The 17,551-nt window shown below is 51.3% G+C and overlaps 1 protein-coding gene across 1 annotated transcript in view; it reads right to left on the bottom strand.

Annotated features, from left to right (window-relative positions):
- The window catches only part of GLB1L2 (galactosidase beta 1 like 2), a 44,099-nt gene extending 28,098 nt beyond the window's left edge, over positions 1–16,001 (bottom strand). The window contains exons 1-5 of the mRNA XM_023185853.2: positions 15,768–16,001; positions 4,988–5,185; positions 3,514–3,582; positions 2,837–2,932; positions 419–527 (exon numbers count right to left, since the gene is read on the bottom strand). Coding sequence (XP_023041621.1) covers positions 419–527; positions 2,837–2,932; positions 3,514–3,582; positions 4,988–5,185; positions 15,768–15,853 — 558 coding nt within the window. The 5' untranslated portion in view covers positions 15,854–16,001. The remainder of the gene's footprint in view (positions 1–418; positions 528–2,836; positions 2,933–3,513; positions 3,583–4,987; positions 5,186–15,767) is intronic.
- Positions 16,002–17,551: the final 1,550 nt, after the last annotated feature.

Below are 17,551 nucleotides of genomic sequence, written 5' to 3'. Positions count from 1 at the left end.
ACACTGAGCCACAGTGCTACTGGGACACTGAGCCACAGTGCTACTGGGCACTGGCAGATGGATGGGTGTTCCCGGCTATCACCTCATCCCTGTCTCTCCGGAACCATGGAGACGCCGGTGGATGGGTGTTCCCGGCTATCACGGTATCCCTGTCTCTCCAGTGCCGTATGTGGCAATGTGAGCCCTTACATCTGTCTGTCCTTTCAGTAACACACCCAAGTGAGACAACACTGAAATGCACAGATCTTTCGAAAGACAACTATTGCAAGCCCCTCGGTTATCAGTTTCAGGCAGTGGGGAAGAACCTGTCCCTGTGTTTAAAAACACGGGAGGACCCTTGGTCTGAGAACTAACCAAGGATGATCCACTACCTAGAGGAAGACAGGCCAAGATCAAAGACAGCCTCATTTACTTGTACCTGGAGCGGCACCACCCTGGACATCAGGTGGTCAAAATAAAGGTCCACGGCTTCGGTGAAGCCCTTGTAAGTCGTCCTCAGCCTCATGCCAGGGTCTTGGAGCAGCCAGCTTGAAGGATAAAGGGGGAAGGAAGGATGTTAGTGTCACGGTGGGTTTGCTGGGAGCAGGCTGCTGGTGCCGTGAGAAGAAAGAGGCCCCACAGGGCTCCGGAATGACCTGTGACCTCCTCCACCCCACTCAGCCCAGAAGTGGGGAGCCTATGCAAACTGATTCTGGGGGGAGCACCCACCGCACTCCTGCAGCTTCCCTCCCCAGGGACACAGCCTGGCGGAAGTTCATTTCCAGCTCCACAGCTACAGGGCCTGGCTGCAGCAGTGAGAAGAGCTTTTCACAGACTCCAGGCCTAGTTTCCGAGAACTTGCTCTACGGTCCCATCACAAAGAGTGAAGCCAAAAGGGTTAGGAATCACCGAGGCTGTGGAAGGAGGAGACACAACCTTCTAGCGTCACCCCAAAAAACAAGCCTGACCGAGACTGCGAGGGGCCGAGCAGGAGGCAGCCCCCATCCTTGCCAACACGGCTAATGCCTTGGCATCAGTGGTGTGGGCTGTGCAGAGCTCAGCCCAGAGCGGCAGGTGAGCAAGAGCTGAATTCTCCTTCCACCGTGTTGCTGTGATCCCAAGCTCCCCAGGGGAACACAGCAGCATGGATTGGTTCCAAAGCAGGAGTCAGGGCTTCCTCACTTCAGGTTCTGAGAAGACGCTTATATTTTCTAACAAAAGGCTCTGAGGCTCCTCTTGCCCTGGTCTGGAAGACCTAAACAGGGTCAGGAAATTATTCCATTTCTGTGGGTAAAACAATGGGTGAGGAGAGAGCGGGTTCCTCTAGTCCGACACTCCCACAGTCTAACCCCACCTGACAGGTTAGCTTTCTCACTCCTGCCCGGACTCCCCCTCAGCAGGTGTGCCCACATGCCCCTCTCATGCATGGGCAGGTGCCACATGGGCGGGGTGGGAGAGGGCAGTCTGAGTGCCACAGCTCCCCGCTGCTTCTAAGTTAAGACTGTTAAACCCTTCGTCCTCCTGTCCCCGGCCCTGGCTAAGCCGAGGGAATCGCTGACGGTGGCACGCAGCTTTCTAATCCGCAGGGACTGGAGAGGCTGCCCTGGCTGTGTCCGTGTCAAGGGCGAGCCTACCAGGCTGAATGGATGAGTGCCTGAGAAGTGACCCCGGGTAGTGGAGACAGAAGCTATGCCTTGGAGGGAAGGGCAGGTCGTGCAGCAAGCCCAGGGCTCCCCGGGGAAGGGGAGAGGGCTGGGGACAAGGATCGGCCTCTTCCCTGAGGCCGTCTGCGTCTAACCACCTGGCACACTGGGAGGCTGGGAAAGGTTACGCCTGTTAACAAGAAAATCTTAAAGGCCACAATGTTGAGGATGAGGAATGAATGAAGTCCCAGCTGATCCCTGTCCAGATTTTCACTCCAACCACAGAATAACAACCTCAGCCAAGACTGCCACTGGGAAGATGACACATGTGGGCCGAGATATGAAGACAAAACCATAACAAGAATTTGTTTCTCTTATACTTTATCAAAATACTTGGACTTTTCAAAATATGCTTGGAAACATTCCTAAGAAAGAGATAGGGAAGGCCTGGCACGGTGGCTCACGCCTGTAATCCCAGCACTTTGGGAGGCCGAGGTGGGCAGATCACGAGGTCAGGAGCTCCAGACCAGCCTGGCTAACAAGGTGAAACCCTGTCTCTACTAAAAATATAAATATTAGCTGGGCGTGGTGGCACACCTGTAACCCTAGCTACTCGGGAAGCTGAGGCAGGAGAATCGCTTGAACCCGGGAGGCGGAGCTTGCAATAAGCCAAGATCATGCCACTGCATTCCAGCCTGGGCACCAGAGCAAGACTCCGTCTCAAAAAACAAAGAAACAGACAGGGAAGGTCTGATTCTTTCCATACTGTAAACAAGCAGGTGAATGATGTGCCAGGGCTCCCAGCTCCACAGCAGAGCCCTGAAATACGAGATGCCAGGAGGGCCAGCCCTGCTGCTGCCTGTCACACAAGCAGCTCATGCAAGGCTCCGCAAAGGCACTCACTGCAGCATCGCTGAACGTGACCCCTCTGGGTGCTGCTTTTCCTGAAAAGGAAATTCCGTACAGAACGGGAACGGGAACACGGAAATTCCGTACAGAACGGGAACTGGAACACGGAAATTCCATACAGAACGGGAACTGGAACACGGAAATTCCATACAGAACGGGAACTGGAACACGGAAATTCCGTACAGAACGGGAACTGGAACACGGAAATTCCGTACAGAACGGGAACTGGAACACGGAAACAAAACTAGACTTACGTCTATGAGCTTTTTGCAACAGCACCCAGGGCCCTTCACAGCCCCACTTACCTGGGCAAGCCCCCGAGGTCCATCTCACTGCAGATGTAGGGGCCTGGACGCAGAATCACCCACAGCCCGATCTCCGCAGCCATCAGGACGAAGGCCCTAGGGATGTCCACATCGTCAGCCCCTCCCATGACGGCCCAGGATAAGGCCGGGTGGGGGCCACACACGTCACAGGGTGGAGGAGCTGCCTGGTGGGGCGAAGGGACAGCTCGGCCCCATCCCCGAAGAGCTGGGACTCCCACATCAGGGTGGTGGCCTGAGCTGGTCCCAGCCTCAGAGCCTCTGCACAGCCCCACTGGGGGCCTGAGGAGGAAGGTTGACAGCCAGGGCACAGAGGTCTTAACAGTGAACCTGACCCAACAGCCTTGCTAGCCTAGAGGGGCCGCCCTGCCCCAGCCCAGGCAGCCGGACCCCATGCAGAGTCGGGGGGCTCCCGGGGTCTTTTGCCCCTCTGGGCTGCAACGGAGAGGTGGGGCCCAGAAGCTGCAGGCCCAGCCCCTCTGGGTGACAGGTCACAGCTGAGGAGTGTCTGGGCCCTGGGTGCAGGGCCTCTCACAGTCCTAGAACAGGGCTCCAGACCCAGGTCCCTCCCTGGTTCTCTTTGGTTGCTAATCCATCCCCAAGTAACCACCTCTCTGCCCCTGCCCCGGCCAGTTCACAGAAGCAGCAACACCACCTACTCCAGGTCCAGGTTCCCAGAGAAGTCAAATTTGCCTCTTTCTGGCTCATGCAGGTTCCACGGAACATAGCTGCAACAGAAATGATAATTATAGGCTAGAGCGTGTTACTCATTCCACTTCATCTCCCACATTACCTTCTTTATCCCAAAAATCCAATATGATGGCTAAAGGTATGTTTCTTCATGATTTTAGGACTGGAACCAAGAACTAAGTGAATGGATCTAGGGACCAGAATCGAGGGCAAGCCCTCTTCCCTCTGCATCAACAAGATCTGGACGAAGCACAGACCTGCTAAGCAAAAGGTCAGGCGCTCTGACCCCAGTTAGCTTACCATGCCCACGCCCCACTGGAGAAGAAAATGTAACTTTATCAGAAAAACAGCTACAAGGAGTAAGAGGAAAGCTCAGTGATCACCCTACATTTACTGAAGCACCCAGAACTCCAAAACGTGCAACAGAATGAAGCTTCCAACTCTGAAGACAGGACAAGGGACAGAGCAGGCTCCTGGACAGGCTCAACTCGAGAGGCGGAAGGGACGACTCGTGGATGACACCGCGATGACAACTGCTCTTCTCCCAGCCCCACCCCACCACTGGCTTCAGCAGAGCCTCTGCCCACTACAAAGAATATTCCCAGGGGAAGGAGGAGAGGCTGCCTGGCTTCCAACTCAGACACACGAGTTCTGCCTTTCAGCAAACGTCGTCGGTGCTGCTTCCGTGGGGCCGAGTGCTAAGCCTGCTGCACTCCCACAACCTTCAGGAGCTGTCAAGGCTCAGCACGTTTCTGTAACTCTTTAAGGAACTGTCTTCAAAATCAGTTCATCAACCACCCATGAAAAGCCATCTCCTTGATTTGTAATCACGTATTTTTGCCTAAACATGGAATAATCCAGCCTGACCACTCCCTTTATTTCATAGACTTAAGAGTCAAGTATCTGTTGGCAATTTGCAGGGGAAACCCATGAAAGATCCAGGTTATTCACAACTGAGCACATTTTATAAATGATTTGCAAATTCAGTATTTTATTGTGTGCCTACCATGTGCCAATCATCACAACAGAGGCTGAGATGACAACCACTGCCCAAGAAGAGTGCTGAAAACCGGGGCCAGAGCGCCCCTCGGGCAGCTCTTCTCAAGAAGACGCCGTTCACCGGCTGTATGAACTGGAAGTGGGAAGACTGCTTGTGAAAGAGAATGATTCCCTGGCAGCGAATCACCTCCTCAGTCTGCACTCACCTCCTTCACTATACTCTTTTGTGCGACATTGCTACTTCGGTTCCTCTAGACCTTACATCCATTTCATGTCCCTTCACGCCCAGGAGTCAGGAGCTCTTGGTGGGGAGGAGCAGGGAGACCCTGGCTCTCCCGCCCTGGGCAGAGGACCTGGGCTGCTTCCTCTTATATTCTTTCGCATGCAGACACCAGGCGCCCTGCTTAGGAACCAGGCTCCGCGGGGGACGGGGGTAGTACCTACGTGGTGAGGGTGTTCAAGCCACAGGCCTTCATCTTCAACAAGCGGTCCTTCCAGTACTCCCTGGGCACACGGAAATAGTGGACGGAGCCCCCGAAGATCCAGAAGGTGGAATCCTCCAGCATGAAGTTCCAGCCCTTGGCCTGCAGCCCCAGCTGCCGATGGCGGAGCCACAGAGGGACCAGGGTGCTCCAGTCCAACCTGCAAAGACAGAGGCATTCTGGAGCCCAGAGGCTCCAGGCCGCAGGGGCCGGGGTGCAGAGATCAGCTTCCTCGCCCCTTCACAGGTCCTCGGCATTTCTTTCCTAAGAGGGCCTGCGTCCAGGTGGCTGGGAAAAGCTCCCCCCTCCGCCTCAGCCAAACCTTGGGAGGGGTCTGTCTGCAGCGCGGGGCACCGCGGCAGGGCAAGGGCAAGCCGAGGCTGCAGCCAGGAGCAAGAGAAACAGCACTCGGCATGAGGGCTCGCGGGCTAACAGGAGCGGGCCAGCGTCAGGCCCCGGGAGGCTGCTACTGGGGCCGGGCGGGCGCGCGGTTGCACCATGGCCAGCGCCGTGGCCACGCGCTGAACGCGAAAGCAGCAGCAGCTTCACAGGGTACCTCCGAGCCCCGGCACGGTGGCAGCCGCCGGACTCCAGGAGCAGAGACCTGGAAAGAGGGTCTGCGTTAGCGGCGTCCTTCCATCCACCCGATTCCAGGTCTTCATCATTTTCTGAAGATCGTGGCCCGCCAAGAGATGGCCCAGCTAGAGCAGAGTCCCCCACGGGAAGGCTTCGAAGGCTTCAGGCCGTGAGAAAGCTCCCTTGGCATCTCTTGGGGTCGGCCCCAGGGAGCCCCTCAGGTGGGTCCCAGTGACTCGGTGCTGCTGGGTGGGTCTCCTTCCCACCCTGTCTCCCGAAAGCCCTGAGAGAAGCTGGGGAGACCCACATTTCAGGTCAGGAAGTTCATGAAAGGTGGGGGCTGAGTCTGGGGCAGGAGCCGGTGTTGGCTGTGCCTTTGTCCTCATCGGGGCTCGCTCCTGCCCTGACACTAGCAGGCGGTGGCCAGCCGGGCCCACTGCACAAGATGCCCCCTTAGCTGCGTGTCACAGAGGGATGGGGCAAGCGGGAGGGCCCAGATGGCCAGAGACGGGGAGGGGCAGGGGGCCCACAGGACAGAAGACAGCTTGGACATGGCCAGCCTCTTGGGAATTTTGTCTGGGGCCACTCTCAGGCAAAGAAATGTGCTTTTTTACCTACTCCTTCCTACTTCTCACAGCCCCCAGGCCTTAGAACTCCCATCAAAGCTCCAGGACTAGAGTTCTGCTGCTACAGATGAAAGGGTCATTTCATCCTGGGCAACCTAGGGATCTGCTCACCACACTCTTCTTTCTCTGAAGAGAAAACTTCCATGTTCTAGTAAATGGCTTGCAAATGACATTTTAGGACACAGTTCTTCCAAAGGACTGTATGAGAGAGTGAAAACAGAAACACCAGCCGGAACAGGAAGACCCGACATGAATCCTGGCCCCCAGCTTGGCAGAACTGTTGCCTCGGGTTAGTGACACCAGTTCTGTGGGCAGGAGCTTCTTCCTCTGTACAACAGGCTAATGCCTGTCCCAGCCGCTCAGAAAGGCTGCTGCGAGGGTCCCGGAGAAATGCAGCACTCTGCTGTGAGCCGAAGAGTCTTATCTCTATCTGAAATCAATTTATTATAGCATATGTTTGCATATTAGAGAGCTATGGGAACCTATTCACCACACATTTTTCTCCAAAGAGAAAACTTTAGAGAGAATATCCACAAGTGGGTTTTATGTCCCTAATGTGGAATAATCTCAACTTCTCCATTCTTCCCATTGTGGTACATAGTTTAGGTGCTAGACTTTGTGCCAAGCCATCTTATTACAATTTCTAAAATTTGACCACAAAAGATTCTGTACACTGAGATCCTATTAGACCAACACAGCCTGTATGCCACAGGTGGGTCAACTTGGGCCTCGGATCAAATCCAGCCTGCCATCTGTCTTTGTGCAGCCTGCAAGCTAAGGAGAGCTTTCACATTTTTAAGTGGTTGAAAAAAAATCAAAAGCATAATATTTTGGGACACATAAAAATTTATATGAACTTCAGTGTTCGTAAATCGTTGTATTGGCACACAGCCACACCATCTACATACAGCTGCTTTTTTACAGTTGAGTACTTGCAATAGAGACTGCATGGCCTGCAAAGCTGAAAATATGTGCAATCTGCCCTTTCCCAGAAACTCTGCTGGCCTACATCCTTGCAGATGAAGCCCTGGACTGCTAAGACAAGGCCTCGGGCCCCTCTGGGCCACCGTCCAGGCCTTCCCTTGGTGTCCCCTGCTCTGCTCACCAGGCACTTTGCTTTGCCTACAGGCTCGCAACTGCTCAGGCCACACCTGCTCCAAAGCACACACCCTGCCTCCTGCTCAGCCCTCCCTGCCTCAGGGACTCACCAGACTCACCTGCCCACCACAACACAGGTTCTCCCCCTGGTTGCCTCAGAGGCACATGCTGGGCTCACCTCAGGCCAGAATGAGGAAGAACTGGATGGACAGACTATTTTCTTAAAAACAGGGGCATTTTGACAATCTGGTGATGAAAATACACACACACACGCACATGCACACACACAAAATACACTGTTTTTAAAGACAGTGACAACACAACTTAGCAATCGCTCCACCAGGTACCAAACCTTATTCTCCAGCCAGAACTTCAAAAGTGCAATCTCCAATTCTTATTAAAGCACACATTACTTATCCTAACATCTATTTATGGGTGCGAGAGCCTCCACTCCCCACCCTGCTAAATGCAGAGGTGTAGTCAGGGTTGGAAAAGCCTCTCTGTGACCGACATTCCAACACAGTCCCTGCTAGTAACACCCTAACCTGTCCCCTTGATTAGCTGATGACTAAGGAGCAGAAAACCTCCTTCTGGGCTGACTTCTCCAGGTGTGGTCTGCAGGCAGCAATGCCTCTGAACTCCCTCAGGGTCACAGCCGCCTGACTCAAAGTGCAGATAGCTGGAAAGCGGCATCCCGCTTCAGCAACTTCTATCCACCAACCAGATTTCCAGGTCTTCATCTGCAGCTTGTCAGAAATGCATAAACCTTAAGCCTTACTTGAGACTGACTAAATCAAAATCCGCATCCTAACCAATCCCAAGGTTACAGCCTCAGAAGCCCAATCTGCATCTTCTCCTTTGACACTACATAGACTCCCTCCCTGGATAGAGCTTGTCTTTGCTAGTGTCTTTGTAACACACAATTTTCTATATTTTTAGAACAAAACATTCTTCTCAGTGCATATCAAGAGGAATGAAATAAACAACAAAAACAAAAAACAATCTAGCTGTTATCCAATTCCAAATTCTGGAGAATTCAACCGTTTCTTCCTGGGAATTTCCTGGTGGGTTACTGGACAAGTTGTCAATACGTTACTAAAAGGGATGAATTCACCAAGAAAATGAGGATGATACGTGTTGGGTTTCTCCAAGGAATTCACTGCCAGTAAATGAGACCATGCAAGTTAGAGCCTCATAAACAATGAAGCGTGTAAACGGTTATTAACACTAATAACGATCATTAATACTAATAATCATAAGATGGAAAATAACCCCATAATTTCCTGAGTAACTCAGTAATAATAAAATAAAGAAAATATCAACTGTGTAGTTAGAGTTGGTTGGTTTAAAGGTCAGCAAGACTTTACTCCTAAATTAGGCTTGATACCAAGGAGCTAACCAAATCCTAAGGAAGCTCAGCGTGTTTCCGTCACTTTTCTTGGGGAGCAGTTCATCCATGATGGACCTTTACTTGATGAAACCAGGAACACCTGCCTTCTTTTGAACTGCAGCTTATGTTAACATTTTCTCCTGAAATTTCTGTCGCCTGTTTATCTTGGCTTCATTTACACAAAGTGGTTTTTCCACCTTAGAAGAGTCTGGACAGCCACCGGCCTGAATTCAGTGCTCAGTGCCCAGGTCTGCTCTACTCAGAGTCAGGCTCTGCTCCTCCACCTGTACGGAGAGGGTGGCCGTGGTCATGGTCCAAGGTGAGGTTCCTGGAGGAAGGCAGGCACATCAGGACCTCTGATGGGGCCTCGTACAACATAACAAGACCTCTGCAGCCCATCCTCACCAATTCCCTTTTGGCAAGTGGAAAAGGGGCAGGCATCATTTGTGCTGAAGACTGTGCAAGCTGCAGACACAAAAACTGGTTGCAATGGAAACCTGAAGCAGAGGACATAGGTACCAAGTTCTGCTGTGCCCCATGGCGAGGAAGCAGGGGGAGGTGGAGCCCTCTGGAGCAATTTTTCCTTGACTGGTGAGGTGGGTCCTGAGGATGAAGGGTACAGGGCAGGCCCCAGCAGTCAGGAGATTCTGGGTGTAGTAAAAATGTGAGTGGATGGAAAACGGCAGATGAGCAGGTGACAAGGTCACCACCTCTTTCTGGGAATGCGACTGGCTGTCAAGTTTCAGAAGGGATCTTGCAGGGCGGCTGGGCGGGAGGTGAGCCAGATCCAGTCACCACCAGAAAGGATCTCCTTGAACGAGGTGTGCCAGGCTTGAAATGCATCCTGCCATGCCAGCGGGCATCCCTGCATCACCCGTCAATCCTGCAAACACTCATCAGGAACCGGGGTCATGGTAGGGCTGGGAGGCCTCACTGGGGTCACAGTCATCTCTTTCTGGTCTGCCGTGCAGAGTATGACCAGACACAGATGGGCCAGGATCCATGCAGCTGGGCACAGCAGAGACAGCGCCATGAACATCTGGCGTATGATGACTGCCAGCAGAGACCAGGCAGCACTCACGCAGTCCGAGGCTGGCCATGGGCATACGCAAGCTGGCATCCGAGTCAGGAACTGCAATCATTGTCCTTTGATTCCCAGAACATAAGTCCTTGTCGGCCCCAAAGGCTGGTTATTTTGACACTATAACATAATGTGTTCACATGCTTGTTCATCTGAGATGATAGCTTACAAATTCAATTTTTAGGCGTACTGTGGCCCTATTAGGGCCCTAAACGGAGGGTCAACTGAACCCAAAACCAGGGCATTCCATGAAGACCCGGACCAAGAAAACACTCCCGTCCACCCTCCTCCAAGTGGCCCCCCGAGACCACCGTCTGACTGTAAGTGTTCAGCTGCCCACAGACATCAACCACACGGGGATCCCTCACTTGGATCCGTCTTCAGTGCAGGCTTCCTTTCATCACTCTCAAGATTCTGGTTCCGTTCTAGGCTCCCATGAGGCTCAACTTCCTTGGACATCCTGCTGCCCCAAACTGTCTGTTTGGGGATATTTTGGTCCCAGCAGTCTTCAGCCATGTTCTCTCCACCCTCAGCAAAAGAATTTGAGGGCCTGAAGAAGGAACTATGCACTCTTTGGCCCAGATGGTGCCCTTAACGACTCTACTCCAGAATATTGCCTCTTGGACCAATCCCCGGGCTCCAAGAACTTCAGCCTCAGGGAAATGGAAGTTGGTCCCTGTGTCTGGCCTAGCTTTCTATATGTGCTCCTTGGTCTGGGCCCAAGGTGTTGGACTCCTGTTTGCTGGGAGAGGCATTAAATACGCCCAAAGGCTTAGGCCTGCCATTCCCAAGGCAAGTATATGCATTTTGCAGAGATGTGAGGTCCCCAGCAAGAGGTCCACAGCACTCCTGCAATCTCAGCTCCTCCGCTTTTTCCTCTGAAGGGCTCGCAGGTAAGCCACGAACCCTGGCCTCACATTCGGGCTCTGACCCAGAAGCAATATTGGTGGTTCAGAGGGCAATATTTCCTAAAGACTGTAGGAAGTGAGTACATGAAGAAGAGTTTACTAGACCAAAACCTTGAGATCCAATAGCAAAATAACAAAAACCCCTCACTCTAATCAACCACATAACAACAATAACAACAACAAAAAGCGTTCTAACATTATGTGACGTTTGTAGTACTTTGGGACCACTGACAGCATCATAAACGGGAAAAGGGCTGTGTCTCACCCAGAGAGAAGTGAAAGCTCTGTTGGATAACACAAGGCCTCTACTCTTGATAAGAAGCCCCTGATCTTCGAGATGCTTGTAGACTCTAAATGAAATGATCTCACAAATAGGGAAAAACATAACTATGTTAAATGTTTTTTTTTAATCCACCACATAGGACTTATCTACGAAGATATACAAGAGATGCACTGGTTCTTACAAGACTCAAGAATCGACTTGGCCCTATCGAGTTGGACGCAGAATCTCCTTTACACTGATTTCAACAGAAATAAAATGTACTATTTTCGAAATGTCTATCAAGATTTAAAATGAATCTATCCTACGGTCAGCAATTCTACTTATAGAAATACATCCAGCAGATATCTGCGGCAACTTTGTTTACAGTAGCTAAAGATTGCAAACAATCCATGTCCATCAAAAGAAGACTGTTGAAATAAATTATGTGTCTAATGGACAAGGAGGATAACGTGTGTTATGTGTCTAATGGACAAGTAGGAGAATATGTGTAGCTATCTTCTTGTATATGCTAGAATATCTCTGAAAGAAGCCATTATCAGTAATAACGGCTGATATGAAGAGGGCATAGGGAAGGGTGCCTAGCCGAGGGGCCAGGAGTGGGAGTTTCTTTTCACTTGATTCCCTTTCACACTCTGAATACTTACCATGTTCATAAATTACCTACTCACAAAATAACTTCTTAAGGGCAAAAAATACAATCTGTGCTTGAAAGGAACAAGCCCACTAACTGTTTTGCTAAGTGTCAAAGAACAGAAGCTGTGAGTATCAACAAGGAGTCTCTAACAGGCAGACGCCAGTCAAGAAATATCTACCTCATTAGCAGAAGCCTCTAAAAACACCTGCTGCCTTTCTATCCCAGGAGACCTCCACACCATGAGAACTCTTTTTCAATATGGTCTTTAAGATCCAGAGCAATAGATTTAAGCAAAATCTAAAACTGAGTGGAGAGGAAGCAGCAAATATCCCAACATTGACACCAAAAAGCCCTGCCTCTGCTGTGTGATGGTGGCGAGGGAGGGAGTATGTGCCTAGACCCCAGAGTCCTTTTCAGGTCCAGATGTTCTAAAACCTTTCTCCTCAAGCTGCAGGATCTCCCGAATTCTTCCCAGAAGAGCGTCTGACATGACCTCATGGAACTCTGCATCACTTCATCAAGGACTACATGTTTTTATTTCATTTGCTACTTCCTTACCTTAAGGTGGGAAGAACCCTTTGATCAACTTTCTGCTATTTCTGCAGCCAAGGACCTTTGTCCCCAGTCTTGTTGGTAGCCCAGCCCCTCCCCCGAATCACACCTATACCAATACTATGGCTGCTCCAAGACAACTCTGGTCTCTTTCTGTTGCTGGCTAGCATGGTCCTGTAAGAATTCCAGAGCCAACTCGATCTTCCTAGCACAGGGTGGCTCAGACATCCCTCACCACCTGTATCCAACAGGTGATCACCTGCTGAAAGAGACACTCCCCAATGCTGAAAACTTTACTACTACAAGATAAAAGGAACACTGTTCAAAGAGTTTGAACATTCCATGAAATACGACTCAGGCCTCAAGCAGAGTCCTAGAACAGGCAAGGCCCATAAAATCAATTACCTCCCAGAAGCTCAAGAGGAGAGGCATGATTTGGCCACGTACGCTGGGAAGACAGGACTGGCCATGATTCACATAAAAAAAAAAAAGTGACCTGCATTGCTAAGTTAGCCACCTTGTTCAGGAGAATGAGTTTGATACATCTCCTCCTTTTCCCTTCTATAGGAAGACTTTGCGGTCTGGAATACAGAAAACAGTAGGTCAGGGCAGTGTGTGAGATGGACCTCAGAGAAGAAATGAACTTACCTCTTAGGAGCATGATGCTGGCTGCCCACCTGAAGGCTTTCCCCTCTCTCACCTTTCCCAGCTGAAATTTCAGGTATGAGAGATGCAGAGTTGAGTGTATTTTTGCTCAGTGAGTAATTTATATTAAGGAAAAATCATGAATGAGAACCATGCCTTTAGATAATATCAAGCAGGCATTCTTGTGTTCATGGAGTGGGAATAGGAAACAGAATGAAAGGCAACTGGCTCAAAGGCATGGTTCACACTGATACATGCATCGCAGACCTCAAATAATACGCTGAGTGAAAGAAGCCAGACCAAAAAAGAGAACATGCTTTAAGATTACAATTCTATAAAACACTAGAAAATGCAAACCAATATACTGTGTCAGAAAGCAACAGATCAGTGGTTGCTCGGGGCTGGGGAGCAGGGAGGGGGAGAAGGGAGGGATGACAGAGAGGGACATGGAAACTTTGGGGGCTGGTGGCTGGTTTCACAATCTTAACTGTGGTGGTAGATTCACAGCCTGATTTAGATACATGTCAAAGTGCATCAAATTGTACATGTTAACTATGTGCTGTCTCTTGCATGACAATTAAACTCCAGTAAAGGTAATTTTTAAGAAAGACCACTGTTTAAGCTTAAAAAAAAAATAAAAATAAAAATTCTAAGACTGAAATCCTCCCCCAAAAGTCAACCTGGTCATCCTAGCTCTTTGATATGACGTAACCCACCAGCTATGACTGACCATGAACCAGCCCAAGGAAAAGTTGATGAAAAAAAAAAGAAAAGCTATAGCCAAACATGCCCCACCCCATGCCAGCCACTGTCCAAACACCTGCCTTCTGCTACAGGAAAGGGGCTGCTCCGGACAGCTCGCTCCACAAAGAGTGAACTTGGTGGCCAGTTTCCATGTGACCTGTATTCCACTGGCCACCTCAACACTCCCCAGTAACAGCGGGGAGAGGCCCCCACCTCCCACTCAGTTAATGACCCAGTCAGAGCTGGAGCAAGACAGGAAGAGAGAAAGACAAAGAGGATGTTCTCCTCCTGCCTCCAGAGATATTACAGCAACTCATAATCATTGGTGTCCAGCCCAAGTCAGACAGGATGAACTGGGCAGAATATACCCATGAGGGAGAAAAAAATCAAAAAGCCGCCAAAAAGACATGTATTCCACAGGATCCAAAGAGACAGCCCTGAACTTGGTTCAGAGCTCCTTGAGCTTCTGTCCTACCTGCTAGAAGGATGGAGTGGCAAGAAAAACAACTTTCCTAGGCATGTCAAACTGTGTTCACAGCCTTTGGTCGCAGCTCTTTACTCTCTGTTGCCATATTCCACGCAGCTCCAATGGCCCAAGACTGACTCCTAGTGTGGCCACCCCACCTAGGTGGGGACACAGTTACCTCACCTCAAAGAAGCTCAGGCTTCTTCCCAGCTAGGTCAGCTCCCTGACACCTCACCTCTGTCCCACCAAACAATAGCAAACACTCAGCCTCCTTCGCATACTTTTTCCTGGGGACTTTTTGGGTGTGCCACTCGGCCCATCTCAAGCCCACAGTGCTGCCCCAAATAGTGACCTGCCTGGGTTCCCTGCATGGACTCCTATATCCCTGATCAACAACAGGCCTGCAGCTGCTAGACTTTCTCTTGGCAGCTTGGGCGCCTTGCTACCCTGCTGTATGCAGAAGGATCTGCTGCTGCTGCCCTGAGTAATTCTTCCAGGGTTTGCATAAGCCTTGCAAAGGGAGAAAGCTGAGCATCCCACAGGAGCCAGGGCCAATCTTCAGGGAGGAATGGCTTAGAGATGTTAGGCAGGACAGAAAACATCTTGGGCACAACTGGAGAAATGAAATGCCTGAAGTTTTCTGGGCCCCAGAATGAGAAGAAAATCACGTCCTTCTCCCAAACAATACGATGATGTCCTTACTGTCTCAGAAACAAGAATCAAGTCTTGACAAGGTGTAAACATCGAGTTTGTCAATGTGTTCTTGTGGCCGCAAAAGACTTCCAGATATTTATCTCCATCAAAAACTTCCCTACCTCCCAGGGGAAGTTTAGAGAAACTAAGAAGGGGGATAAAAAAGAAGCAAATGACAAAGCTGAGCGGGGTAGGGCCTGCCACCAGTTCCAACTGTTCAGTTCATTCGATACTGCCAGTCGGCTTCCCACTGGAGGTTTTGAATATGGAAAGTGCTGACCTGAAAGATAGGGTCAAGGCTGTAGAATCCTTAAAATAGGCACAGTTTAGAAAAATTCTGGGCTACGGCACCCAGAAAACTTCTTCACAGGCTGTGGGTAAATCACAGTATCACTGAAACCACTCATTTGCCATAAACAACATTTTGTAAAAAGGGGAGAGGAAAGTGAGCTGGTAACAGGTGAATGGTGGGAAAGTGGAGAGAGACGACCTATCAGTCCTAGAACTGTGCAAATAAATCATGACCCGGGATCTTGGAGGCCCACGGACATTGTTCTTATGACCCTGCCAGGCGAGCCGGCTAGACCGTAGCTGCCAGGCTGAAGCGCCGGCCTCTGCAGAACAAGGCGCCTCCCAGAGGCTCGGGAGGAAAAGGGGGGCCTGGGGGAAGAGCAGAGGGAGCCTTCCGCGGAGCAGTGGGCACGGGGCCGCGACGGGGTGCGTCTGAGCGAGCTCTGACGGCTGGAGGGCTGCGGCCGTCCACGAGGGGCAGAGCCCGGGCATCACAGGCGCGGCGGGGTGGGCGGCTGGGGCAGAGACGCCGGCTCCCGAGGGCACGCCGGGTGTCGCCCAGAGGCCTGGATCGCGAGGCAGGAGTGCCTGGAGCCGCAGGGGAACTCGGGGTATTGGGGAGCTCCCAGAAGGAAGCAGCTGGGACTGCTCCCCGCAGGAACTCGGGATTCGCGGGTCGCGGGAGGAGAGAACCCGAGGTGCGGAGGACTGGGGAATGTGGGGTCCGGCAGGTGCTGCGCGAAGCTCTCTCTCACCTGCGGAGCACCAGGAAGCCCAAGATGACCAACAGCAGAAGTCCCAGCATGCGGCCCGGCCTCCGCCGGAGGCTCCACGTGGTCATCGCGTGTTCTCTGCGCGCTGGGACCCCGGCTCCCACTCCAGTCCGCACTCAGCCGCGCGCGGGAGCCTCGGCGCAGGGGGCGGAGCCGCGCGCTGGTCGCCTGGGCAACCAGCCCGCCGGCGCTCATTGGCTGGGACTCGCGACTCCGCGCCTGCCGCCCTAGGCCTCGCGCAGGCAGGGGCGGGGCTGGTCGGGGCCGGGGCGGGGCCTCTGTCGGGGGCGGGGCGGGGCTGGTGGGCGGAGACGAGGGCTCGGTAGGAGGGGGCTGGCGGGGGCGGGGCTGGTGGGGGCGGGGCCTCGGCCGGGGCCGGGGCGGGGACAAGGTCTCGGTAGGGGAGGGGTCTGGCCGGGGCGGGTCCCCAGGGTGTGGAGCGACGCAGAGTTCGCCGTCTTCCTGCTCGAGAGGCGCAGGCCGGTGCGGGGACGCCGCGCACCTGTCCAACGCCGAGGTAAAGTCGCCCCTCGCAGCGCCACATCAGGAAGAACGTACAAAACGCGTCAGCAAAGCAGGGGCAACCACCAGAATCTTTTAAAACAATTCAGATTCTGAAGCAAACAACTTTTTAAATAATAAATCATCCCGTGAAAAGCCAAGATTTTGAAGAATTGTATTTGGACATATTTCAATGGGATTGATGTCTGAGTAGGAGGGGTCCAAATATTTTCTGTCTTTGGTTTCCGCGAGTCTTACTCTGACCTTGACTCCAAGCGCTTCCAATTTTTTATTTTAAAAAGTTCCATATAAAACCTTCACATTTTAGGAAAGGAAGAATATAATTCTTATTCTGAAACAGAATGTATGTCCCAAAGAACACGATGTAGTATTTAGGTGCAACTTACCCTTTGTAGCAATCACAAACCCAACTCCTTCCGAGAACAAAATTCAGATTTTACTGAAAGAAACTCGAGGAAGGGCAATGTTTTCCAGAGCATCCCGGTTTGTCGAATGTCTCCCTTGCCACATGCTTTGAATTCATTTCCTAAACGGGGGTATAGTTTTGAACTTGTAAAGCCGACAGGAACCAAATGAAATTGCAGATCTTGGAACAAAGACACAGACTTGGGTATGAAGGGTCCTTTGTCTAGCATTAAGCACATATTTAGTTAAGGAGCAAAAGTTAAAGCAAAGACAGGCAAAAACAAACGAACCACAAACAAGAGGGAAAAAACCCTGGCAGAACTGGGGAGGATAAGCTGGGCGTGGTGCAATCCGGGTCTGACTTAAGCACAGCAAACATTCCCAGAGGCGCGCAGAGCGAGGCCCGCTCCTTTTCTCCATTTGGTAAGGCTTATGATTGCTTGATGGCTGTGAAGTCCATGCTGAAAACATGTTGGTTTAATTGGAATACCAGCTAGCCCCGAAGCGTGTGGAGAAATTGTCAAAGGTTCGCCCCTTTACAAACTGCAAGGGACCATCCAAAAGACATGCACCCCACATTCATCCTCTCACGTCTGGTCACCTTGAGCAGTAGCAGAATCTATCAAATATAAGGGAATTCTCAAATGGTTTAAGCAATACCACCATCTCCATTTTTCTTCAAATGTTTAGCAGAAATTTAACATGGGTTTAGACACCGTGAACTCCTTGGCCCACCCTTGTGTCCTTCGTTTTTATTTGTGTGAGAAAAATATACATAACCGAGTGTTTTCAGAAAAATTTCCCCTTAACCTTGTGGGAAGTTCAGAACTAGGGACACA

Source organism: Piliocolobus tephrosceles, chromosome 13 (assembly GCF_002776525.5).
Source record: "Piliocolobus tephrosceles isolate RC106 chromosome 13, ASM277652v3, whole genome shotgun sequence".
NCBI classification, from domain to species: Eukaryota; Metazoa; Chordata; class Mammalia; order Primates; family Cercopithecidae; genus Piliocolobus; species Piliocolobus tephrosceles.
Note: the sequence above shows the minus strand (reverse complement) of the source record. Positions and strands in the feature narration are given on the sequence as shown.